Consider the following 26,852-nt stretch of genomic DNA (forward strand, 5'->3'; position numbering starts at 1 on the left):
TCAGAGGAGGGCAACCAGGATGATCAGGGGTCTGGAAACAAAGCCCTATGAAGAGAGACTGAAAGAACTGGGCATGTTTAGCCTGGAGAAGAGAAGATGGAGGGGAGACAGGATAGCACTCTTCAAATACTTAAAAGGTTGTCACACAGAGGAGGGCCAGGATCTCTTCTTGATCCTCCCAGAGTGCAGGACACGGAATAACGGGCTCAAGTAAAAGGAAGCCAGATTCCAGTTGGACATCAGGAAAAACTTCCTGACTGTTAGAGCAGTACGACAATGGAACCAGTTACCTAGGGAGGTTGTGGGCTCTCCCACACTGGAGGCCTTCAAGAGGCAGCTGGACAACCATCTGTCAGGGATGCTTTCGGGTGGATTCCTGCACTGAGGAGGGGGTTGGACTTGATGGCCTTGTAGGCCCCTTCCAACTCTACTATTCTAAGATTCTATAAATCACTCATTCAGAGAGGCCCCTTTGTGACTTCTATATCAAGTTCCCACCCTCCTCACCCCATTTCTTTTTAAGATCTTGCCTGATGAAGAGATCTGGAGATCTCAAAAGCTTGCACGCTGGCTGCTGTGTTTCTCCTGCATATCCCCTCCTCCTTCCTCTTCTGGGATATAGGCTGGGCTGTAAGGAGCCTTAAAGAGAGACCCCGGGTTATTTAACCCACAATGAATGGGGATGTGTGCCGAGCACCATTTTGAATATGCAATTCCCAGTGGGGTTGTAAAAAGAAGAAGGGGGGGAAGCGCCAATGCTATTTTGGGCTGCATTAATAGAAGTATAGCTTCCCATTCATGTGAGGTCCTGGTTCCTCTCTATTTGGCCCTGGTTAGGCCTCATCTAGAGTATTGCGTCCAGTTCTGGGCTCCACAATTCAAGAAGGACGCAGACAAGCTGGAGCGTGTTCAGAGGAAGGCAACCAGGAGGATCAGGGGTCTGGAAACAAAGCCCTATGAAGAGAGACTGAAAGAACTGGGCATGTTTAGCCTGGAGAAGAGGAGATTGAGGGGAGACATGAGAGCACCCTTCAAATCCTTGAAAGGTCGTCCCACAGAGCAGGGCCAGGATCGAGAGTGCCCAGAGCATGCCAGAGGCCCTTGACAGGTGTCTCACTGGCCCCGAGGCAAGGATGGTGCCGGGGCTGCTGGCCCCACCATATGTGCCTGCCCAGACCCTAAGTTCCTCTTCAGAGGGCGTTCCGAAGTGGTGCATCCAAGTTGAGCTGTGCGGAGCCTGCTATGTCAGTGGGGCCTTGAATCCGCTATGGGCTTCAGCTGGTCGTCTAAAGGAGCTGGCCAAGAGCTTTTGGGAGATGGGGTTCAGCACTCTGGAGAGCTCCTTTAGAGTTCCGACTGAAACCCAGAGAGGATTCAATGCCCCACTGACATAGGAGCCACCGGCCTCCACTGTGCCCAGCCATGACACTGAAAGGTGGCCTGTGTGGGTGGGGGCAGGAGAGCCCACAGACAGTCCTGGCGCCTGGAAGGGGGGGGGGCGCATTAGCTGCTGCTGCCACCAGTTGCAGAGAGCAGCGTGAAGCCGCTTGCGAAATATGGAGCTAGTCGCATGTAGGCGCCCCCGCCCCGCCCGCCCCGCCCCGCCCGACGGAGTGTGCCCTGCTGTCCCGTTCTTGGGGTCAAGTGCAGAAGAGCCGCGATGTTTGTGGGCTGGCTTAGCTCGCGCCGTTCTCATATCAGAAACGTTCCTGGGTAGGTGGAGGGCTCCGCTGCGCCCCCGACCTGCTCCCCTTGACCCCCCCCCCCAGCTGCGCCCACAGTCAGGCACCTTCTCCAGCCCTGCCCCCCCCCCGGGCTTTCGATCCTTCAGAGACCCCCGTGCCGCCCCCGCCCCCCCCCCGCCCGCCTGCCCCAGTTGGTGGCTGCCGCTGTGGGAAAATCCTGAGTGACGGAGATGCTCGGCCCGGCTGGTTGCCTAGTAACGCCCTGGCATCTCGCTTGGCGCTGGAGCGCCCGGGGCAGGCGGGCACGGCGGCGGCGGCGGCGGCGGCGGTGGCGGCGGCGTCTTGTCCGAGCCTGGCGAGGCGGCGGCGGCGGCACGCCCCCCTGCCCACCCCCTCCACCCACAGAAGCTGGGCTGACTCACCGCCTCCCCGGCCGCAGCCCCTCACTCACTCCCTCACTCCCTCACTCCGTCGCTCGCTCGCTCGCTCGTTGCTGGCGCGGCGGCCAGAGCGCGGTGGAGCCGCCTTCGGAGCTGAGCTTCAGGTGCCGCTGCCCGGGCGGGGTGGCGCCGCTGAGGGAGGACCCCGAGTGACCGGGGGGGGGGGGTTGGCCGCGGGACGGAGGAGCGGGCATCGGGAGCCGGCCGGAGGCGCGCCCCCCCACCCGCAGATTCCCCGCGTGCGGCCTGGGCGCGCGCCACACCGGCGCTGGGGGTGGGCTGCTGCCCCCCGCCCTTGTTGCTTGGCCCGCCCCTCCCCCCAGGCGCAAGGTGCCGGGGGGGGGGGCGCGCCGAGGCTGGCCTCTCCTCGGGCTCCCCGAACTCCGCCGGACTTTTGTGCCTCCTCTCCCGTGGCAGAGCCGCGTCCAACTCTCCGCCGCTGCTGCGCCCTGACTCGCGAGTCGACCCGCGGCGGGCCCGGCCATGGACCGCCGGCTGCGTGAGCTGCGCCTCCAGGAGGAGCGGGACTTTCTGGAGAGCATGGCGCTGCCCCAGCCAGGTAACGGGGGCGGGGGGCGGCGGCGCCTTCGCACCGGCCGGGGGCTGCGGGAGGGACCCGGGCCGGCTCGCCCCACCGGCGAGGGCCCCCTCCGCTCGCCACAGCCTTCGCCTGCTGCCCGCCGGCTGCCCCGCGCTGGAATGGGGCTCGCGCAGGAGAACTTCTGCCCACGCCGCTCCGGCGCAGCTGCCCCGCTTTCCAGACTGGCGCCCCCTGTGGGCTCGTGGGGGCTCTCGCAGGGTGCCCGGGGGGGGGCCCGCCAGTGCTCGCGAGGCTCTTCCGCTCTGGTTGCGGGGCAACTAGTGCGCCCACCGCCGCCGCCCGGGGAAACTCAGCAGCAGCTCCACAGGTGGGCTTTCCACGCACTTACTGCCCTTCCGGCAGTTCCGGGAGGCCCTATTGCAGCCTTCCCCGGTGCCCTCCAGGGATTGCTCTACAACGCCCATCATCCCCAGACAGCATGGGAGCTGTAGTCCAACACTTCTGGGGGGCACCAGGTTGGGGAAGGCTGCCCCACTGACTCCTCCTTCTAGCAGGGAGAGGCTTGGCAACTCCCGCAGGGGCTTTTCCTAGCCCAGGGCCAGGCCAAGCTGGCCCCACTGGGCCCCAGGGCATCTGGTCGGAAGGAGCCCCGCTGTTGCCCCTTTCAGGCAGGGGGCGCTGTTGCTCCAAGGCCGCCCCTCCTCCAGCTCCCATTCAGCCAGGGCAGCTGTGGACCTATTGGGGTGGTTGATTGAATATCAGCAGGGCGTACATAGTACCCCCACCCTCGCAATGTCTTCCCACAACAACTGCGTGGAGTAGGCTGGGCAGAGAGACGGGGCCAGCCCAAGGTCCCCCAGTCCACGTGTGGTCCTCATCCACGCTCCATCCAACCATAGCGCCCCCAGGCTGGCTCTGAAACGGTGCTGTCGGAGTGAAGGACACTTCAGGGCAATCCAGCGGTGGCGGGGGGTGAGGCAGAAGAGAAGAGCCAAAGCCAGTTAGAAGAGTGTCCTGGGGAGTCTGGTGGGAAGGTGGCTGGAGGGAGGGAAACACCACCGGTGTCTCTAGGGAAGCCAGCCAGGGGTCTGGCTCCAGCGCAGGGAAGGCAGGGAGGGCCAGAGGGCTGACAACAGTGCTCTACTTCTCGCTCTCAGTTTCTCTCTCTCCCCCACTCCCCAGTTGTAGCTGAGAATCCAGAGCATGCCAGAGGACCCGCGGGTGAGAGTGCTCTGCCTTGGTCCCCCGAGGAGGAGGAGGAAGAGGCCCGGAGGGGTCAGGCCATTGTCCCTGAGCCCCTCATTACAGACGGTGACTGGCAGGTGCCCTGTCTCCCCAAGTCCCCCAGGTAACCCCACGTTGCCTGGCCAGGTGGGGTCCCTCTCCCCAGGGTGGGCTGTGGAGGCAGCAGATGTCCCCACCCCACTCACGTCTTCCCCTCCTTGCCCCAGGGATGCCAGCCTGATCCTGGAAGCAGTGAAACGCAATGAATTCTTGCGGTGCCTGGGGGACGGGCAGAGCCAGCCGCTTGTGGAGAGCTTCACCCCCGAGCAGCGCCAACCCGGCGAAACTGTCGTGGCTGAGGGCGATGATGGGCACACCATGTACATTGTGGCTGGTGAGCGGGGCGAGGGGGGGCTGTGCTCAGTGCCATGGGGGGGGGGGTGCCAGCCCAGCTGCAGAGACTCTGTCCTAACGAGCCCTTGGCTTGGATGACTCCAGCAACGGAGGAGAAGCCTCTCAGCAGCAGCCCCACTGCCTGCCCCTCCCCGGCCCATGCCTGGGGCAGGTCCTCCCCCTCCCCAGCATGGTTTGCTGCCGTGCCAGCCCTTCACCCACGACACCCAGCTGGGCCCCTCCTAACGAGGACCCAGGAGACGTCTCTCCTGCCTTGCTTCCGAACCTGCGTAGAGAGCCTAATGCTCCACCCCCTTTGACAGCAAGGGAGGTTGGGGTAGGGTTGGGGGTTCAACTTTGCCAAATGTCTCCAGGGGGAGGAGAAATTCTCCAGCACTTTCTCAGGGTGGGGCTCACTATTCGGATTCCACAGCACAGGGGGCTCCCCTTTCCCCTCAGGACCTCGCCTCTCTGCCTCTTTGTTCTGCTGCTGCTTCAAGGGGGGGCGGGGGGCAGCCCCTGCATTGGCCAGCTGGCCGCCATTCTGCATCCTCCAAAATGACCCAAGCCAAGCCTCATTACTGGGCATTGTGGGCCCTGTGGGGGGGGGAGGTAGGAGGAGGAGGAGGAGGAGGAGGAGGAGGAGGAGGAGGAGGAGGAGGAGAAGGAGAAGAAGAAGAAGAAGAAGAAGAAGAAGAAGAAGAAGAAGAAGAAGAAGAAGAAGAAGAAGAAGAAGAAGAAGACCTCAGCAGCAGCACAGTGGGGAAAGGCTGGCTCCTCATTGCACCGGATGAGGCCACACTGGCCCTGACAGGGAGGGGGTCCGGCAGTTCGCTGCAGGCAGGAGGGCTCAGCAGGGATTGGGCTTGTGCAGTGTAATATCTGGAATGGGTATCATTGAGCCAGTGCTGAGTGCTTTCCCAGTTACCCCCTAGTAGCCGCAGCACTCTTGGTCTTCCTGGAGATGCAGCTCCTTGACAAGCCCTGGGGCTGGAGCGGTGCCCCTTGGCCTGGCCTGCCGGAAGCTCTTCCAACCTGCAGCGTCTTTTGTATCCCAGATGTTGCTCTTTCCTGGGACCTCAGAAGTGGCTGGATCCCCCCTTGGCTGCGGGAGGGGCTGAGCCCCACATAGAGAATCAAGGAAAAGGCAGCAAGGACCAACTGTCAGGGATGCTTTAGGGTGGATTCCTGCACTGAGCAGGGGGTTGGACTCGATGGCCTTGTAGGCCCCTTCCAACTCTGCTATTCTATGATTCTATGATTCTATGACCTGCTGATCATAGGCCTGTTGCTAAAGGGAGAACCAGCAGGGATGAGGTTGCTTTTAAAGGGGGTTGGATGGATTCATGCAGGAGGAGGAGGAGGAGGAGGAGGAGGAGGAGGAGGAGGAGGAAGAAGAGGGGGACTCGCGCCTCACAGCCCTTAAGTGCTGTAACTCCCAAACTGGCACCAGTGAGCTTCCGCTTGCCTCCCTCCAAATACCTGGCTCTCTGCCCAGGTGCACCCCAGGCGCGCACATGCTTGACTCAGGCCTTAACCCCCCCCCGGGGGGGGGAACAACAGTGCAGGCCCTGATGGGCTGCACACAAATCCAGTGCGGAAGGCCAGGGAGTGGGGTGGCCCAGTGGCTGAGCAGCAACAGAACCCTCAATGTCCAGCTGAAGGACGTCCACAGAGCGGGCAAAGTTGCACTGACCTGGCTAACAGCCATATAGAGAGACCTCCGCCTCCCCCAGGAATGCGCCTGATCTCCTTGCCACAACTCCTACGCCAGTGGCCATCTTGTGTCGGGGAGTCAACACTGCCCCCGCCCAGGGCTGAGACTGTGTGAGGGGCCATGACACTTCCGTGCATGTGAACCAGCCCTTGTCCTTGTGTTGCAGAGGGGGAGCTGAGCGTGACACAGAAGGGGCGCCAGTTGCGTGTGCTGCTACCAGGGGATGTGTTTGGGGAGCTGGCCGTGTTGTACAATTGCCAGCGCACAGCAACTGTTTCGGGTAAGGATGGGGGGTGGGGAGCGGGGTGGGCTGGGGTGTTCCTGCCCCCTCCCGTGCCCTCCGCCACTGGCATCAGCTCCGCCTTCTCTTCCTCGCTGGGGTGCGACGTGGCTCCCCACTCCTGCTGGCCCTCGCCCTCCATATCTCCATCCGCAGTGGATGCACCACGCTCAGGCTCTCTGGGAGCCATGGAGGAAGAGCCTTCTCGGCCCCTGCTCCCTCCCACCAGCATCATCTGGGGCTCCCTGAGTAGGTGGGGGATGGGAAGAGAATCTGGGGTGATGGGGCGGGGACCCAGTGGGGTGAGTGTCAGCTCCACTTGCCTTCCAAGGTTTGTGCGTTGTCAAGAACGAACATTTAAAATTATGCCAGAACAACGGGCCCTGGGGCCACCTTAAAAACAAACCAATGTGTTATGGCGGAAGCTTCCATGCTGATATTTGTTCGTCTTTAACGTGCTCAGTATCTCTCCATTGGTTTTGCTATAAAAGACTAATGTGGCTACCCTCTGGAATTTGATGCAGTAATTTGATCATAGCTCCTCATAACATTTAATGGCTGGGAAATAGTTCCACCCATCTAAAATAATTAGACTAAGAACCAGGAGAGGAAACATTGACGTACACCCCCTTACTTCCAAGATGGTGCTCGTAAGGCTTCTCCTCCTGCACCTCCCCCATAAGCAGTGAGCCAGCCCCCAACGGGTGCCTGTCTGTGCCAAGGGTTCCAGCCACGGACCACCGATGGCGGGGTGGGTGGGGCACGTCGGTCTCCTGGGAGCTGCGAGGGGGCGCGGGGGAGACGCCAAGGCAGCGGTGCATCAGCACTCGGGCCGTGGTGGGCCTTGCTCTCGCAAGCCCTGCTGGGGCAGCCTTGGCTCTGTTGCCATGGCAATGGAACAACGGCATCCTCTCTAATTCACTCCGCTTATCGACAGGGAGGCCCTCTCCGCGGTCTCTGTTTCCTCCCGGTGTGCCTGGCCAGCGGCTGGTGGTGTATTCTGCACCTAGCCTTCCTGCCAGGGCATGTTTACTCCTCTGAATGTGGGCTCTCTTGCTTTAACACCAAGATGATAACTTTGGTACCATATTGCGTGCGTTCTAAACTCCTGAAACACTGCAAGATTTGAAGCGTTAGGTGTCAATCACAACGTACAAGGGTGCTTTAGAGCGTTAATGGCAAAAGAGCTGCCCACGCTGTAGGTTGGAAATTGCCGTTCTGTTCTGAAACTCCCTCGTACACATTTATGACATTGAAGTGTGACAGCTCTGTGGTTCGTGAGATGTGGGGAAATGTATTTTGAAACAAACCTTGCCAGCTTCTTTAGCCGGGGAAGCCACCGCACGTGCCACGGCATCCGTTTGCACGCGGACGCACAGCTAGCTCTCTCTTCGGCCAGAAATGAAGAACGCATGCCTCTTCTCCATGGCCAAAGGGTGAAGGGTGCAGGGGGGGTCCCCCTCCCTGATTGACCCTGCCCCCTCTCCCCAGCGCTCACTGTGGTGCATCTGTGGGCCATTGACCGGCAGGCATACCGCACCATCATCACCGAGAAGGCCAAGCAACGGCGTGCAGAGGTCCTTGCGGGCCTGCGAGGGTGAGTGAGGCAGGGTGCGAAGGAAGGGGTCATTTTAGGAGCCCAGACAATGGGAGGGAGAAGACCCCTGTACGTGGCCCTGAGCTCAGTGGGGGAAGGTGGGCATCCATGAAATGAATAAATAAGGTGCCAGGGCAGCAGCACCTCTTGCAAAATGAAAGCTTCGCCCCTCTTTGCTCCCTCCGTGGTCCCCAGAATGGTGGCTGCTTAATGCTTGGAGTGAGGCACTAGCGAGGGCAGGAGTAGCCGGAGGCCAGTGGGTGGGTGGGTGGGCAGGTGGAACTGATATACTGTGGGAACTGATATACCGTGGAACTGAATTTCAAGTGAGAAGAAGGTGCCTCTGAGCATGTGAGGAGGGCCTTGCCTTGCCAGTGCTGGGTAACTCGATCTGGAATGAGGGAGGAGGGAAAGCTTCTCTTCCAGATGACTGTGCCCAGCTGCCAAGTGGGTTTGAGCCCCACCACTTCTTTGCCTGGGGCATCTGGGCCATCCCTTTTCTCCCTCCCTCCCTCCCTCCCTCCCTCCGCAGGGTGAAGCCCCTGCAAGGCCTGTCAGACGCTGCCCTCTCGCAGCTGCTGGACTCCGCAGAGGAGGTAACCCAAACACCCCCCCTCCCTCCTGCATAGCTCTGGCTCGGGAGGCAGGGCCCTGGCGGGTGGCCCCTGCTGCTGCCGCTCGCAGAAGAGGGAGCACCTCTGTGTCTGTCTGTGCCCCCCTGCAGCGCACCTTCGCCCACAATGAAGTCATCATCCAGGAAGGGGATGAGGGGAGAACCTTCTTCTTCATCCTCCGCGGACAGGTGGGTCTCAGCTTGCGCTCTGCTCTGCGGCTCAGTGCCGGAGCTTGTGAAGTCAATATGGAGAGCCTCTGAGGGTGCGCAGAGTTTTGCCCCTTGCCAGTGAAGGTTTACATGGGCCCGTCACACCTGTGGGATCAGGGGGAAAGCTTCCAGGTCAAAGGATGGGCCTGCCAGATCAGCTTATGCCCCCGCACCTATTTCCACCACTGCCCTGCCTGCCCCCACTAGGTTCCTACAGGGCAGCCAGGCAGGGCGGGTCCTGCATCCCCCCACTTGTTGGGGTCCTGCCTCCCTGTTTCTCACCCTTGCCTTGGGGAATCAGCTCCTCCCACCCCTTTTTGGCGAGGGCCGCTGGGCCCCTACCAGTGTCCCTGCCCTTCTGGCAAGAAGTGGAAAGGGCAGAGGGCCAGGCCTGAGGTTCTCCGCTGCCCCCCACCGCTTCAACCCCCCCCAAGCTCTGCCTGTTGCAGTTAATGCTTGCCATGGAGCTGGCCAGACCCACCACTGTCCTGCTGCCAAGGTGGGCATCTCCATGTTGGATGGGGATGGAGGCCGGACCCCCTTCCTCCTCCTCCTCCTCCTCCTCCTCCTCCTCCTCCTCCTCTGGCCTTGCTGCCGGGCCCTCATTCTCCTCCCCTCCGGCCTCCACAGGTTGAGGTGACCAGGAATGTGGAGGGACAGGAGGAACACATCCGGGTGCTGAAGACTGGGGACCACTTTGGGGAGCTCGCCCTCATCCGGTACGTGTGGGGCCCTGGCAGGCTCCCTGGGCTGGGAGAGAAGAGGGGGTGGGTGGGGGTGGGAGGCTCCCTGTTGGGGCAGCCTGGCAGGCTCCAGCTTCCATGCCCCGGGGGAGGAACATGAGAAGAGGGGGCTGGAACTCAAACCGCACAACGACCCAGCAGAACCTGTGCGGACTCTGCATCCTGGGTCAGGTGGGGCTGGGGCAGTGGGGAGGCTGCAATTGGGCCGTGGGGCAGGCACACCATGCCATCATCACCGAGGCTGGCTGCCGCCTGCCTGTGAGCCTCTGGGTTGGGCCACCCAGGCCTGCACACCCGCCCTGGGCTGCTCCTCCGTGCTTGGAGCTGCAGCTGCTTTGGCTCACAGGCCCACCTTTCCGCTTCCCTGTGCCTGCAGCAACATCCGCCGGACGGCCAGCTGTCGGGCTCAGGACGAGGTCACGTGCATCGCAGTAGCCAAGGAGTAAGTTACACGGGCGGGGTGCTACCAACGTGTGTGTGCGGGGTGTGTGTGTCATGGGGGCACCTGCCTCGGGGACCCACGCAGCCCTCCTGCAGCCCAGAACGGCCCGTCAGGAGCCCTCCGTGCCCTTTGGCTGGGTGCTGGAACTGCTGAGCCCCTGCCTCGGAAGCCCGCTGGGGAGGTCTCTCATCCACAGAGCCCTGGGCTGCAGCGGCGGATGGGAGTTTTACCAGACATATTTGAGGTTTGTTTGCTCCCGAGAGGCAAAGGCACTTGAGAGGAGTCCAGCCACCCCCCCTCGGCACCAGGCAGCCCACAGAAGGAGGCCCAGCTGCAGGAACAACAGACACAGGCAGTTCAGGGGGGCGGGGGGGGGCCTTGTGTGAGCTTGTTGCAGCAAAAGCAAGGAAGAGTCCTGTGGCACTCAAAGGTGAACCAATTGATTGAGGAAAAATCTTCCTGGACTAGCAGCCGCTGCATCCGGCACAGGCAACGTTGCTTTCAGCAGGCAGATGTTCATCCCTGCGGAGACAGAGGGTGGAGAGAAGGCTTCGTGGCCTCCGTAGAGACCAAGAGGGCATTTCTATGCCAGGCCCAAATGCACGCAAGAGCGTCAGGACAGTCAGCGGGCGGCCTGTCGGGGACCCCCAGTGCCCAAATCTGAGCTTTGCCTGGCAATGTCCACAGCCCCAGAGCCCCTCAGGAGCCTTCTGGCCCCGCTGTTGACTCCACCACCTCCATGGCCATATATTTCTAGGAGCTGGCAAATGCGCAGAGCGACAGAGAACGTTTCAGGCATCTCATGAAGTGGACTTTAATCCATGAAAGCTTCTGCCCCAATAAAGCTGTTAGCCTTTAAGGGGCCACATGATGCTTTGTTGATTCAGGAGCTTTAAAGTTCAAAGTTTTGGGTTAAGACACGGTTAAACAAAGGCTATAGGCAGAACATAGTTTCTGATAGAGCTGAAAGTGGATTCAGAAAGGCTCGGCTTCTCCTGGGATGGAGCCACGCATTTCGTTCGACCCCACCGCCACTGTGGTCCAACAGATTTGGCAGGTGTTTGAAACAAAACAAAAGATGAGGGAAGGCCCACGTGGGCCCAGGGAGGCTGAAAGCGCGAGGAACGCGGGGGCCACCAGGGCCTCCTGCTTGCAAAACACCTTCAGGGCTCTTAAAAAAACCCCATCTCCCGCCTGTAACCAAAGAGGGCGGCGCCAAAAGAGAGCCAAGGAGGCCCCGTGGAGGCCATTTCTATGCCAGGCTCAAAGGGAGCTCTGGCTATTGGGCGGCGTAGAAATGTCATAAATAAAAATAAACGAAGTTTCTAAGTCAAATGTGGGCTCCATCAACAGCAGGTTTTACTTCTATACAAAATGCCCTAACGTTTCTAGGCCCCCTGGGCGATGCAGTTTTAAAAGAGACCAGCTGCCTGCTTGCAGGCTCACATTCTGAAAGTGCCAGAAGGGAAAAGTCAAATTATTGCTGCTCTTGCTATTCTCGTCATTGTGGCTGTCATCCTAATCCCATTTTCCCAGCGAATGCTCAAGGAGGCTTACAGTCCAAATAGGAGAAACAGTTACAATGCAGACATGCTTTACATGTATCCCAAACACTGTCTGGGGGAAGCGAGGTGCCTCACGCATCAAGAGAGCTGGGCGCGTTCGGGCGACACAACAGCCAACCCAGCGTGAATAGTCCATGAGGACTGTTAGCCCGTCACGCTTGGCCAACATGCTAAGAGTCATCCATGGAGTTGGCTGTAAAGGCTGGGTTGGCTCTTGCTCGCTCTCTCCCCCTCCACCCTCCCCACCGAATGGTGGCGCTGGTTCCCAATTTCCATATCAGGGCCCTGCCATTCCGTGGGGAGGGGAGGGGGGGAAGACGCCACTTGTTGTTGCAGCAACGGTTGCAGTGTGTCTTTCGCTGCAGCGTGTCTTATGCTGCGGCCGTCGCTGCTGCAAGAAGGAGGTGGAGGAGCGATATCCTATCTTGTCTGGAGGAGATATCGCCCCACCCCTTGTTGCTATGGCCGCCCCACCCCTTGTTGCTATGGCCCCGCTGGGGAAGGAGGCACTGCGAAGTGATATCATCCCTTATCGGGATGGTATCCCTCCACCATGCCTCCGTCCCCTTTGCTTGCCTATGGCGGAGGGAAATGCTGTCTGGAGAGTCTCTCCTGACAACTCTCCTGCCAGCACTTTCTCTGCACGGGGGAGCAAAGGATGTGCACATCCCCGGGAACACGTGGGGTGCTGTGATTGGTGGTGCCCCACCCAGGGATGGCGTGTGCCCATCCCTGGAAGTGCGTGGGGAGCCACCGATCACGGCGCCCCACCCAGGGATGGCATGATCATCAACTCACCAAGCGCTTCCCGGGACAGGATTATTATTATTTCCCACACCTATAGAGCCCTGCTGGGCAAGACTCTGTAGGCAGGGGAAATAATCCACGGAGCCTGCCACACAACACAATAATCACCGGTTGTGCAGACAATCAACTCTGCACACTGTTGATTATTTGCGTTGGTTATTTCAGGGAAATAACCAACCATGGTGTGTGTTTTTTCCTTGAAAGACGACACACTAGTCAATGGTGGACTATTTAGTCTACCATGGACTATTTAATCAACCATTGATTATCGTGTCATCTGTACCCAGTCAGAGCCATGGCTCTTGCTGCTGCTGCTACTGCTGCTTGAGGGCGTGCCATTTGAAGAGAGGGCAGTTCAGAGCAAGAGGGCTTCATGGCCTTTCCCTTGCTTAAAATAGCCCCCTCCAAAAGCAGCTTTTCATCAGTTCTTGTATTTTTAAGACTCCTGGGGTTCTGTTACATACGAGGGACGGGTGCCATGTCCTACCACTCCACATTTCATGAGGGCTCCCAGTTAAGGTCAACAGTGTCCCAGCTGGTCCTGGACATCCAATTCCACAACTGTATTGGCCTTAATGGTGCTGGCTTCGTTGTCCCAGAAACTCACTCCTATTCCAGTTGGGGGTGGGGGTCTAGGTGATGCTCCAAGCTGGATCTCTGCTGATGGCTTCTTTTCCCCCTCCCCCACCTACAGAGACTTCCAGGAGTTGAGCCCAATGTGCGCTCGTGAGCCGTAAGTACTTGGCTTCCCATTGAGGGGGAGAGGGTGCTGAGTGGGCTTCTGAGCAGGAATCATTGGAGTGTCTCCATCCCCCCCACCCATACAAAGCACACTTCCCTACCCAAACTGGGCCTCAAGTCTCCAGCCATGTGTGCAGGCAAGACATTAAAAACGTTGTGGTCGTTGTCATTTCAGTTTATGAGTTGCCCTGTAGCTAAATTTCTGAAGGCGGCAGATATAAGAATTAATAATCAATAATAAAAATAAAATGCAATGAAACAGTAAACAATTTTAAAAGCAGCCACGATAATAATTTTAAAATAATTTTAAAAGGAGAAATAAATGTCAAAGGCTTAAAGCACAGAATAAGGTGGTGTTAAAATGCAGCTTTAAACATACTACTGAAAACAAAACAACCAGTATCATAGAATCACAGAATCACAGAATAGCAGAGTTGGAAGGGGCCTACAAGGCCATCGAGTCCAACCCCCTGCTCAATGCAGAAATCCACCCTAAAGCATCCCTGACAGAGGGTTGTCCAGCTGCCTCTTGAAGGCCTCTAGTGTGGGAGAGCCCACAACCTCCCTAGGTAACTGGTTCCATTGTCGCACTGCTCTAACAGTCAGGAAGTTTTTGCAGTAGTTAAATCCCCCCTTTTTTAAAGGCCTGGGAGAATAAAATGGTATTTGCCTGATATCAAAAAGTCTGCAAAGTAGGATCCAGGTGGACCTTTCTAGGGAGAGGATTCCAAAATAAGGGACAAACACAGGAGAGTCCTGCTCACAAGTAGCCACCCACTGAATCTCAGGCTGTAGCTAGACCTAAAGTTTATCCCAGGATCATCCCGGGTTCGTCTAAGATGCCCTGTGCGGCACTTAGATGAACAGGTTTGACCCCAGGACAATCCTGGGATAAACCTTAGGTCTAGCTACGGCCTCAGTGTGTGGGCCCCAGACAGGGCCTCAGGTGAGGATCTATGGGCACAGCAGGAAGGTGTTGGAAGAGGAGGTCCTTCAGATACTGGGACACTGAGCTGTGAAGAATGTTACTGCTTAACACCAACAGCTTGAGCTGGGCCTGGAAACAAACTGGGAACCAGTGAAGATGGTACAATACTGGTGTAACAAGGTAATAATGTCCAGTTTGAGTCAGTACCTGAGCTACCATATTTTTGTACTAACTGCAGTTTATGCGCTGTCTTCAAGGGCAGCCCCATATATATTACATTACAGTAGTCTAGCTGGGAGATTGCCAAGGGAAGGATCACTGGAGCCAGCTTGTCTCTGCCTGGGTTGGGTCACAGCTGCGCTACCCAGCCCAAGCTGGTAAAAGGTACTCCATGCCATGGAAGACACTCGTGCCTCTCATGGGAAGTTGGTTCTACCAGCACTTCCCAAGATCCAAGCTTGATTCTTCAGGGCAGGAATGCAGAACTGTGGAAGGCCTATGGAGGCTACATCCAGCCCACAGGACCTCCTTGGGTGCCTCCAGGGGGCGGGGCTTGCCCTCCAAGCTCCAACCCCAGAGGAACACTCTCTCTCTCTCTCTCTCTCTCTCTCTCTCTCTCTCTCTCTCTCTCTCTCTCTCTCTCTCTCTCTCTCTCTCTCTCTCTCTCACACACACACACACACACACACACACACACACACACACACACACACACACACACGTGGGCATGGGGGAGGAATCCCCACTGTTCTTCCGAACCTGAGATCAGAGGTAACATCAGAGAGGTGAGGGAGGTGGGGGACTTCTCTGGTGCTGGGAAGAATGGCCGCTCTTCTGAGCACCGGCCATCTCCTTTCATGTGGTGTGCAAAGCCCCACCCTGACAGCGGCAAGTAACTCTATGCCTCTCCCAGCACAAAGAAAGACAAGATGGGGGCAGCGGCGGCGGCACTGCCATCATCCAGCCCATGGGGTGGGGAAGGTATTCAGTCCCCATCTAAAAAAAATTCTGCACCCCTGCTTTAGGGGGAGTGCAGCCCCTTCCAGAAGAGGTTGAACACCACTCACCACTCACCACTCAAAAGGCTGGGCTTCTGCAAGGCATTTGCAGGATGGGTTCCCTTGGTAGCTGTAGAGATGAAGCAGCTTGATTTTGCTTTCCAACACAGTCTTGTGCAATGATGCTGAAGTTGGGTTATTACTCCCAGTTCCTTCTCCACATGAAAGTGTGAAACAGAGGTCAAGTGGTAAATGGAACGGAGTTACAGCTTATGTGTCCCCAGGTAAGCCTGGGATGGCCCCATATCACAGCCCTCCATGATTAGGGAACTGCTCCCTTCAAGGCGAACAACAATTATTCCCTCTTTCAGTCAGAACTGACATTTTTGTACAAGGCCTGTTAATGGGTGATAACCCAGGTGAACGCCATCTATGAATAAGGAACTGGAGCTATGGACCCCAGAAAATGAGCTTTGGTCCTCCCGAAATCATACACCCATAGAATCATAGAATCATAGAAAGTAGAGTTGGAAGGGGCCCATAAGGCCTTTGAGTCCAACCCCCTTGCTCAACCCACTGTGCAGGAGGACGACCCCTACATGACGACATTGAGTCACATCCAACGCAAGGCTTCCTATGGGTGCACATGTCTGCCAGCCCAATTGTGTGGAACAGAACTGGGGCTGTGCAGCTTGTCGCAAGCTTTGGGCCACCACAGATCCAGGAGTGTCTCCCGGACCACATGGCACTGAGCGGTCACATCCAGCACAAGGCTTCCTGTTGGTCCACAGTGCTGTCAATCATATGTGCCCCTTAATCCGCCTTCAGTGCCCTTGTGCAGAGGACTCTCTCTGGGGCTTGTGGGTGTAGGGGCTGCCCCAGAGCTTACGGTGGGGTTCACTCGCCCAGTTCCTTCCCCCCTTTTCTACATATTTTTGGCTGGTGTTGGCATTGGGCCAATTGGGCTTTCTCCATCCTCGGGCAAAGAAGCACACCGGTTGCTTGGCAGGTGGAAAAGTTAACAGAAATAAAGGGTTACGGTTCCCTCTTCTCCCATTTTCCATCTACCAAGGGACCTCAGTGTTTCATGTAAGGATAAAAGCAGTTCTAGGTACCAGCTAGATTTTATCATTTCAAAAACGGCAGATCAGCCACGGTTTGCCTCCTCCTTCATCCAATGCACAACTATCCACCACGGTGTCTGCACCTTCTTTCTGCCTTTTACATGAAGACTCTGACCATGCAGGCTTCCAGCGCCTCTGCATTAAGGGAAATCGGGGCTGTTGTGCTTCCTGGTTCTTTGGTGCGACTGATATGGGCTGCATTACATGGAAGGAGAGGGATGACAAGAGGGAAGATCCCGCTGTGTCCCGGGGCTCAACAGACACGTCCCTCCCCCCTCCCTCCCTGGCATGTGAGTAAAGGAGCAAGAGGGGAGGTTGTGTGCCTGCAAGTTAGCACACTTACTTGGGAGTAAGCTCCATTGAGCACAATGGGACTTACATCTGAGTAGACATATGGGGAACAACTCTAATCTAGTATAATGTAGGGTCTCCCTTACTTGGGAGTAAGGCAGATCTGCCTTCCTTTGTTGCAGGGAGACATTTTACCCTCTTCTTCCTCTGATGGCAGGGAAAGTCCTTCCTTGGCATGTTCATAGTGCAATGCCAGCTTTACACACTGCCAGTTTTGACCTGTTATTCCAGCTTTTCTCTGATTTTTTTTTAAAAAAGGAGTAAGGGGGAACCGTGGGAGATGTCCTGCTTGTTTACAAGCATCCAAGCAGTCCACCCGGAAACTTCCAGTCACAAGCGTGCCATGAGGGGAGACATGACAGCACTCTTCAACTACTTAAAAGGTTGTCACACAGAGGAGGGCCAGGATCTCTTCTCGATCCTCCCAGAGTGCAGGACACAGAATAACGGGCTCCAGTTAAAGGAAGCCAGATTCCAGCTGGACATCAGGAAAAACTTCCTGACTGTTAGAGCAGTACGACAATGGAATCAGTTACCTAGGGAGGTTGTGGGCTCTCCCACACTAGAGGCCTTCAAGAGGCAGCTGGACAACCCTCTGTCAGGGATGCTTTAGGGTGGATTCCTGCATTGAGCAGGGGGTTGGATTCGATGGCCTTGTAGGCCCCTTCCAACTCTGCTATTCTATGATTCTATGATTCTATAAATCACTCATTCAGAGAGGCCCCTTCGTGACTTCTATATCAAGTTCCCACTCTCCTCACCCCATTTCTTTTTAAGATCTTGCCTGATGAAGAGATCTGGAGATCTCAAAAGCTTGCACGCTGGCTGCTGTGTTTCTCCTGCATATCCCCTCCTCCTTCCTCTTCTGGGATATAGGCTGGGCTGTAAGGAGCCTTAAAGAGAGACCCCGGGTTATTTAACCCACAATGAATGGGGATGTGTGCCGAGCACCATTTTGAATATGCAATTCCCAGTGGGGTTGTGGCATATCACCCAAAGCCAGCCATTGAGGGCTATGGTGGTGGTGGTGTTTAAACAACTACTCCCTATCCCCACCCAGCAGTCCTTAGAGGAGGCTGTGGGCTTGGATCCACCCACCTTAGGAAGCACCGCTTGTGTTATGGCAGAAGGCTGGGTGGCTTTATTGGCGCTGGAAAGAGGAGTGTGTGTGTGTGTGTGTGTGTGTGTGTGTGTAGACAGGGGAGATAGACAGGCTGTTCTGCTAATGTCTCCTTTATTTCTTTCCCCCGCTCCCCAGGGAAGAGACGGTGCAAGAGTTTCTCCCATTCTCGGAGTCCAGGCGGTCAGTGCTTGCATGATCGTGCCAGTGTGGGATCGTGTGTGTGTGTGTGTGTGTGTGTGCGTGTGTGTGCGTGTGTGTGTGAGTCTCAGCTGAGCTTCCCTGGGTTGGCCACAGGCAGCCCCATCATGAGAAGAGGAAGTTAGACAGCCACTACAAGGCACTCTGCCTTTGGTCCAGACATGGAGCTATCAGGGCTGATTTCTTGTCTGGCTAGCTTCCTGAACTTTGGGAAGACCTGCTCTGGAGCACACAGGATCTGTACCATCCACTCAAGGAGGTCGGTCGGTCCACATGATCAAACAGCCATATAAATAAATAAATAAATAAATAAATAATAATAATAATAATAATTTATTTAAGCCACAGTGGGTTATGTGCTGGTGGACATTTTGAATATACAAGCCGCAACTGCAGCTTGTCGTGTTGTCTGAACCCAGGGGCTTTGGGTCTTGCATAACCTACATTCCCTGCGTTCAGTCTATAGGACAAGCCACACATGTTCTGGGTGGTGCTGTGGCTTAAATAAGCCATGACGAGCTATGGCGATCATGTGAACCCGCTCAAAGATCCAGCCTTCCTTCCCTCTGCTGAGTATTCAGAGAGTGTGTGTGGCGGGGGGAGGCCCCCATGGCGGCTGCAGCAGCAGTACTGGATGTTTGTAGGGGGGGTGGGCTGTGCCAGCACTTGGGCCTCAGGCTGGCAGCCCAGCTGAGCAGTCCTTGTGGGGGGGGGGGGTCTGAGGCAGATGGAACGGCAACAGTACTGAAGCCGGGTGAATGTCGTCCTTCCAGAGATCCTCCCCCCCCCGCCCCCAGCCCTCCATCTTCCTCGTGGGGATCAGCACAGCACACGTGCGGAGCGACCCACTTCTTTGCGATGCGTCTGCCCGTCTCTGAAACACCCCTGCCGTGCTCTGGGAAAGCTCCCCGCAGCATGGACTTTGTTTTGTGTAGCTCAGCCCAACATCTTGTAGGAAAGGTCTGAGTTAAAATTAGGGACTCGTCACTCCTGGAAGCCCAGGGGGCTCCACCCACAGGTGCGCCAGAGGGTCATCCAACCACCTGCCCTCTGCAAACCAACCCACACAGCCCAGATGACAGCCAGCAGAGCAGCCTGGAGCCCATGCCAAAAGCGGGGCTTGCAGAGTCCAGGTGGCTCGCGTGAGTGAGTCAAACCGCACACCACAGGCAAAGGCAAGAACTGCCATCCTCCTCCCACAGCCTGCTGAGTCACTCGCCAGGGATGCCTGGAGAACGTGCGATGGAGGGATGGGACCAGCCACACCCCAAATACATGCGGAAGAACACCCTCGCTGGGTCAGGCCAAAACGGCACCCTCTTGCCCGGAAGCCCCCTCTTTCCCCAGGGGCCCATCCAGGTGCACCCAGGAGGTCCTCAGGCAGGCAGGGGCTGGAGGCAACAACAGCCTCCCCCTCCCCTCAGGATCCAGAGGGAGGCGGCCCCTCTAGCTCTAGCCCACCTGGACGTACCTCACAGACCAGCAATGGCCGCTTTACCCCTCCAGGCGTGAGGGGGCGGGGGGGGGCGTGTCGTGTGGGCTTGCCCTGACCTTGGCTACCGAAGGGCCAAGTCGATTATGCTGAGGGCCACTGAGGATCCCGGAAGAGGCGGTGGGGGGGGGGGGATAGCCTGAGGCTTCAGAGGATGCTCGGAGAGAGCCCAGAGAGGGGGCGGGGCTTCTCTAAGCCCGGGTCGTAGGAGCGGGTGAAGCTGGCAAGGATGTACGGTGTGAAGGGGGCTGCCCAAACCTCTCCAGCAGCAGCAGAAGCCGTTCTGGGTGTGCCCCCGTCCCACTGCAGATACCCGGCGGGAGGGGGAGGGGAGGGGGATGGAGGCAGAGCAGCAGCTCCTCCTCTGCAGCAGGGATGGGGGGGGGGGGAGCAGGGGGCACACCCGGTGCTGGGGAGGCTACTGGCTTGTGCGCTCACAGGACCGCTGCCCCTGGCAGGCATTCACGCTTCTCTCTCTCTCTCTCTCTCTCTTTCTCCCCCCCCCACCCCAGTGGGTCCTACCTGGAGGAGCCCACAACCCCACGGCAACTCCAGGACCTGCTACCGGTTTTCTATGAGGAGGGCGAGCAGCGAGGGAGGCCGGTGGTTTTGGGCACCGGGGGCTTTGGCACTGTGGAGCTGGTAAAAGCTGGGGAGGGGAGGAACACATGCCACAGACTGGGGGGGGGCAGTGGGGGCATCTGGCTGCAAGAGACCCCCCCACTCCGCGCCTGCCATTGATAGTGCCAGTTTATCATAGAATCATAGAATAGTAGAGTTGGAAGGGTCCTAAAAGGCCATATAGTCCAACCCCCTGCTCATGGCGGAGGCCTCTTTGTCATCACCCGCCACCCCCCCTGCCACCTTTGCTTCCTCCAAAGTTGAGTTCTCTTCCCTGGGGTGGGGGGTGGGGGTCTGGCAGAGCGACCTTGCTTCAGGAGCGGCTGAGCTTGCTGGGGTCCCCCCTCTGGAGCCCCGGCAGCCTCTCTGAGCCCCCTCCCATTCCCCTCCCGCTCCCCGCAGGTGCGAAGCGCAGAAGACGGGGCCCAAGAGGGCTTCTTTGCCCTCAAGCGGCTGCGGAAGGACCACGTGGTGCAGAAGCGCCAGCAGGACCACGTGCTGATGGAGAAGAAGGTCCTGCAGCAGAGCCGCTGCCCCTTCATCGTCAGGTGGGCACATCCAGTCGCCCTTCCCACCCCGCTTGAAGCCACCCAGCCCAGTCGCTGCGGGGAGGGGTGTGTGCTGTGCTTCCCCCCACCCCCACCCCTTGATTGGCTTCCTGCTGCTGCTCTGCCCGTGAGGACTTCCTGGAGAGCAAGTGCTGGGAAGGCTCCCTTGAGCCTGGGCTGTGGCAAGGGGGCCTTGCGGGGGCGGCTGGCTGCGGGGCCCCACGTCGGCGGGGCTTGCCGCTCAAGACCGCCCCCTCGCAGCCTCCAGGGTGACTCCCTCCATCTCCCCCCCCCCCACACCGCAGGCTCTTTGCGACCTTCCGGGACAGCCGCCACGTCTACCTGCTGCTGGAGTTTTGCCAAGGAGGCGAGATGTGGGCCAAGCTGCGTGAGGTGTACGGAGAGGCGGGGGTCGCTGGGGGGGGAGCAAGGCCGGGGGCAGAGAATGCCAGCAGGAGCAGGGGCTCATGGGCAAGGAGGGGAGCTGCCATGGGGGCGGTTGGGCCCAGGGCTTGAGCCCGGAGCAGCTGACTGCGCCCGCCTGAGCCCAGGCTCCAAGGCCCCTGAGCCCCTTCCTCCTCCTCCTCCTCCTCCTCTTCCTCCTGCCCCTGCAGCCGCTGCTTCTCGGAGCCCGTGGCCGTCTTCTGCTCGGCCTGCGTGGTCGAGGCGCTGGACTACCTGCACGCCCAGGGCATTGTGTACCGTGACCTGAAGCCGGAGAACCTGATGCTGGATGCCAAGGGATACGTCAAGCTGGTACCGATGGGGGTGTCGGTGGGGTGTGTGTGTAAGAGTTAATTTCTGGGAAAGAGAGGTGCTGGGGCAGGCGCCCTCCTGCCTGAGAAGTGGGTCAGCTATGTTGGAGCTGCAATGTGGCCAACGGGAGGGGGGGGAACTCCCAGCATACACAGAGGGGGTTTTCATTAGCCAAAGGCACCACGCTGAAAAGCTGTGCTGGGCCTGGCGCCTCAAGCCCTGCTGCCTCCAGAGAAGACCCCAGGGTAGCTCTGCTGGGGCAGAATGCCCCATGAACCCTGACGGGCACAAAGACGTCTCTTCTCCAGGAGCGGTGGAGGTGGGAATGTATGAAAAGCCCCCCTGGGAGGATCAATGGCCCATCTCATCCAGCATCTGTGTTTCCCCACAGAAGCCAGCCAGGGACCCACAGAACGCTCACAAGCAGGCCAGAAGGCAACGGGCCCCCAGTTGTTCCCCCCTCCCACAGGTGGCTAGTATTTATGAGGCAGACTGCCCCTAAACATGGAGGTTCCACTTAGCTGCCATGGCTAATAGCCCCAGATGGATGTTGTCGTCTCCTCCTCCTCCTCCTCCTCCTCCTCCTCCTCCTCCTCCTCCTGAGCCCCTTCTAAAGCCAGCTCCACCGGTGGCCAGCTCCAGCAAAGGAGCCACATCTTGCCACTCGTTTGTGTGGTTGTGTGGTTCCCACAAGGGAAGGGGGGCTCTGGCTCTTTCCTCCCCCTCCTCCCCCCCCAACAGCTCGCCATCGCCAGCTTCTTTGCAGGTGGATTTTGGCTTTGCCAAGGCTCTGAGGCGGGGGGAGAAGACCTACTCCTTCTGTGGGACCCCAGAGTACCTGGCCCCCGAGATCCTGCGCCACGAAGGCCACGATTACGCTGTGGACTTCTGGACGCTTGGTGTGCTCATCTTTGAGATGCTTGTAGGACGGTGAGGCCTTCCCCACATCCGCCCCCCCCAACACACCCACACGCACGCTGTGGCAATGGGGCAGGCTTCCCCCCTTCCTCATTCGCCACAGCAGCTTGGGGGGAGCATCGGGGTGCCTTGCAGATTCTGCAGGGTGAGCCAGAACCACCAACCAGGGGTGGGGTGCAGAGTCAGCCATCGGTGCTGTTGCTGCTGGGGGCACCCCAGTTCCACCCCCGCCATGCCCTGCCAGCCAGAGCCAAGGACCGAGAGGCAAGGAAGCTTCTGGCTGCCAGGGAGTGGGTGGGTCTGCCCTGCAGTGGCACTCACCTCCCGCTGTTTTCCTCTCCCCCAATTCCAGCCCCCCATTCCACAGCGCTGAACCCCAGAAGATCTACAGCAAGATCATGGATGGCGTCTTCTCTTTCCCTGTCTCTGTGAGTGAGGCCGCCTGCTCCCTCGTCTCCAGGCTCTGCAGGTGTGTCTCCTGCTGATACCTGCTGTGGGTCACCCTGAAGGCAGGCAGGGCTATGGCTGGGGGCGGGGACCACACTCAGATTAGCACATTGGTGAAGTGAGAACGGGGGGGCGCGGGGCGCGAGGAGGAGTGTGGATTGAGGGCCGTTGCGCCTCCCCCATCACACTGAATGTCTTCAGCTTGACCGGCATTTGCTGCATTGTTGCAAACGTAGCGAGGCTAGCTGGTGCTCCCAAGGGCCAAGGAAGTTGTTGCAAGGAAGCCTGGAGAACGCAGGAGAAGCCCTCCTGGATCAGGCAATCGGCTCATCCTGCATCCCTTCCCCCACAATGGCCAACCAGATTCATCTGGGAATCTCCAAGCTGGACTTGAGGGCATAGCCCACTCCCCAGGCTGTTCCCCCTGAAAAGAACTGTTAATCGAGAGACTCGTGATCATGGGGGTGGCACATCGCCATCAGGACTAGTAGCCATCGACAGCCTTTTCCTCGGGGAATTTGCCCATCCCCTTTTTAAAGCCACCCAAATTGGTGGCCGTCACTGAGTAGCAAATCCCGTAGTTTCACTGTGTGAAGACGTCCTTCCTTTCGCCTGTCCTGACCCTCAGTTATTCCAGCTACAGCGTCATAGATTTGCACAGAGGCATTACAGTAGTTCCCATTTTATTTTTCATCGCTTTCCAAATGATCCCCAGCATGGAACTTGCCTTTTTCACAGCAGCTGTACACTGGGCTGCCATTTTCATGGAGAAGTCCTGTACCCCACCCCACCCCACGGCCCCTTTCCTGGGCTGTTCTCATCAGCTCATCAGTTCCCATCAGTGCATACGTGAAGCTGGGCTCATGGCCCCAAAGTGCTTGCATGGAATTCCATTCGCCAGTTTGGAAGCCGGCCTGGAGGCCTTTGATGTCCTTTTCGGTTCTCGGCAGCAATCATTTGGTGTCATCTGCAAACTTGGCTGCCTTGATGCTCCCTCACCCCCAACTCCTGATCCAAGGTGAAGAGACGGCCACCAATTTGGATGGCTTTAAAAGGCGGTTGGATAAATTCCTGGAGGCGAAGGCTATCCATGGCTCCTAGCCCTGATGGTTGTGTGCTACCTCCAGTATTCGAGGCAGTAAGCCTGTGTGCACCAGTTGCTGGGGAACATGGGTGGGAGGGTGCTGTTGCACCATGTCCTACCTTGTTGGTCCCTAGCCGATGGCTGGTTGGCCACTGTGTGAACAGAGTGCTGGACTAGATGGCGCCTTGGTCTGATCCAGCATCAGGCCTCTTCTTATGTTCTTTATGAATCCTGGTGCCAATACAGATTCTTGGGAGGTCCCACTTCCTGCACCCCTTCCTTGGGAGAACTGCCCACTTCCTGCATGCTTTCTGTTCTTTCCCCGGTTATCAATCTGGTGTTTGCAAAGAGAGAAAACTGACCCTCTCCTCCTGACCCCCCTCACTCCCCCCCACATGGCAGGCGCCGACCAGGGCAGCGTCTGGGCAACACCAGCAGCGGCATCCGCGGCATCCGGAAGCATCGGTAGGTCTGCAGGAAAGACGTCCAGGCAAGCGGGAGTTTCCAAGCTGGCCCCCCTCTGCCAAAGAGCTCACCTTCCTTCCTGGGGTACAGGGGAGGTGAGATAAGAGGTCCACGGTGCCCCGTGCTTCTGACTGCATCCCATCATCGTGGAGTGGCGATGAGCATAGAATCATAGAATAGCAGAGTTGGAAGGGGCCTACAAGGCCATCGAGTCCAACCCCCTGCTCCATGCAGGAATCTACCACTGCTGCTGCAGCTCCTAGCCCCTGAACTTTTCCTGAAAACGGTGTCCTGTTCTTGCACTAGCAAAAGCATAGGCTACCAGGGCTGGAGTCAGGTGATTCCGCTTGCTTTGCAAGGATGGCACCTGTGTGTGTGGCGTGAGGGGAGGAGCAGGAGGAGGCCACTCGTGTGGGGAAGACCAGGTGAGCGGAAGGGCTGCCTTGATGGATCAGACCAAACCTCCACTAGTGCAGCAGCAGCAGCAGCCGCCAGTCAGGGGCTTCTGGGAAGCAAAGGAGAAGCGAGGAACGACGAAAGTGTCAGCCGGCTCCTCCTGTCTGCTTGTGCCCAGCATCAGTATTCAGAGGGAGATATGCTGCTCCTGTACATGGAAGTTCTATTCAGATATCATGGCCAATTGCTAGGCCTACTCTCCGTTTATGGTCCAGCCCCTTTGTAAGTGTCCACCCCACACGTTTACACCCTCCTGCACTAGAAACGGTCACTGGTGGACTATGTGGTTGCGTGGGTCCCCCTTGCCGAGTTCCAGGAACCCACATGTGCTCCCAAGGCTCTTGTCCATTGCTGCTTCCTTCTCCACGACCCCAGAGGACAATCTCTAGGAGGGGGAGGGAAGGCCCAAGCCACCTCCCTTGCTCTAAAGGCTTATTTGCTGGGCCAGCCACCCCTGAGGGCCTGGGCCAGCCTGGTCTCTGGCGGTGGGTCAGGTCTCCCCGGGCTGTTTCCTCCTCCTGCCCACAGGTGGTTCAGCTCCCTCTCCTGGAAGAAGCTGGCACTGCGGCAGATCGACGCCCCCACCACAGTGCTGCTCAAACAGGTGAGGAGGGGACTGTTGGCAACTCCTTCTCTCCCCCCCCTCCTGCTGTCCCAGATCACGCAGGCCACTCGGGGAGGCGGTGGCTGCCCCCACTCGCCCCTTCTTCCTTCTCTTGCAGGGCCCCTCCTACGCCAACTTCAAGCGCTTCTCCGTTGCACAGCAGCTGCCTGAGGAGGAGTTCTCTGGCTGGGACGAGGACTTCTGAGCTCCTGCCTGGGCGTCTTGAGGAAGGCTCTGCCCAGGAGCTGCTCCCTGCACCACCACCACCACCACCACCCCCCGTGGGCCAGATGTGCTTTTGGAACCAGAGCAGAGCGACCCCAGCAGCCCCTCCTCAGCTGGATGCTCCCGGAGAGGGGGCTGGGGCCTTTTGCCCCCCTCCCCTGTGGCCGCCTCTGCCCCCCTTCCTCCCCAGTGCTTGACTGAATCCAGTGTGCCCCCCTCCTCGCCCCCCAGCTGCTCTTGTGTCCTGTGGGAGATGGACGCAGGAGGGGAAGCCGTCCTGCTGTGCTGCTGCTGCTCCCCTGGGGAATAAATACATACTTTCATGGGACTGCCTGGGCCTCCTTCCTCTGGGATGCGGCCGTGGCCGGCCTCCAGCCTGTCAATCGGGTGCTACAGGTCTTCAGTATGTGTGTCTGCTCTATAGAAGCCAACTCCCCACGCCCCCACCCCGCAGGACACTTAGCCCTGATCTTGCCATAACATGATGTGTGCTGCGGGGAAATAGTGGCGGATTGGAGGGCCTTGATGCAAGGAGCAGGGAAGGCTGGGGAGGGGAGGGGAGGGGGGCTGTTAGCGTAGTCCCTTCCTCCCAGCACAATCACGCAAAGACAAACCGGACTTCAATACGGGTATGCTTTTGAAACGCTGCTCGGGGGCTTCCTTGCGTCCCCTTTCCAAAGGGCTGCAGACGCACACGAGTCCAGCCAATAAGCGCACTCGGAAGACAGCTTTTCAAAGGACTCCTCCTCAATCTGGGGGTGAGGAGACCGAAGGCCTGGCGCTTGGTAAGGGCATGATCCAGCCCCACGTGCCTCCCCCGTAGGACTGCTGCCCGGAAGTGCCCGCACGTGGCTCAGCTCTGCTTTCCCCAAGCACGACGCGGAGGCGCAGCCCCTGGACGCCTGGGGAAAGCGCTCGGCCAGGGTGGACGCGCAGCAGGCAGCCGACCGCGCGTGTGCCGCCTTTTCCGAGAGGGAACGCTCCGCAGCGCCCCTGGCAAGGGAGGGCCGCGTCCAAGGCGAGCTGGGACTCCTGTGCGCTGGCGCCCTGGCATCGCTCGCCTTTCCGGCGCGGCTCCTCCCGCCCAAGGCCAGCCGCCTCCCGCGGCCAGGCTGCAGCAGCCTCCGCCAGGGCCCGCCGGCCGCTCCTGGCAGCAGCCCCTGGGCGCTCCGTCCTGCCCCCCGGCCGCTGCCCATGCAGCAAAGGCTTTGACCCTCCTGCAGGCCTCACGCTGATCAAATTCAAGGCGGGGGGGGGGCTAGAGAGAAGGCAGGACACCCATAGTGAGTGATGGGAGGGGGGCGCGTCTTTTACGGATGCGGCCCAGGCAGTCCCTGGCAGGGGTGCTGCTGGGCGTGCGAGCGGGAGCGGCAGAGTCGCTGGGGCGCCCTGGCAGCCAGGAGCGGTGGAGCTGGAGGGGCCAAGGCCTCGGGCAGGCATCGTAGCTGGCCGAAGCAGCCGAGCCAGGAGGCGGAGGGTGGGGACTTGGCGCTCGTCTGGACTTGGAGTGGGCAGG

The 26,852-nt window shown here is 58.6% G+C and overlaps 1 protein-coding gene across 1 annotated transcript; it reads left to right on the top strand.

Annotated features, from left to right (window-relative positions):
- Positions 1-2,608: 2,608 nt before the first annotated feature.
- Positions 2,609-25,483, top strand: LOC134398253 (cGMP-dependent protein kinase 2-like). Its single transcript, XM_063125509.1, has 20 exons — positions 2,609-2,684; positions 3,855-4,014; positions 4,118-4,284; positions 6,167-6,280; positions 7,772-7,877; positions 8,410-8,473; positions 8,602-8,679; positions 9,331-9,419; positions 9,820-9,885; positions 12,952-12,990; positions 17,658-17,702; positions 19,725-19,854; positions 20,236-20,381; positions 20,687-20,776; positions 20,996-21,137; positions 21,904-22,067; positions 22,408-22,524; positions 23,989-24,051; positions 25,036-25,111; positions 25,230-25,483. Exons 1-20 carry the CDS (start codon positions 2,609-2,611, stop codon positions 25,314-25,316), a joined length of 2,019 nt encoding a protein of 672 aa, XP_062981579.1. The 3' UTR covers positions 25,317-25,483.
- Positions 25,484-26,852: the final 1,369 nt, after the last annotated feature.

This window comes from Elgaria multicarinata, chromosome 4, assembly GCF_023053635.1.
Source record: "Elgaria multicarinata webbii isolate HBS135686 ecotype San Diego chromosome 4, rElgMul1.1.pri, whole genome shotgun sequence".
In the NCBI taxonomy this organism is placed as follows: domain Eukaryota; kingdom Metazoa; phylum Chordata; class Lepidosauria; order Squamata; family Anguidae; genus Elgaria; species Elgaria multicarinata.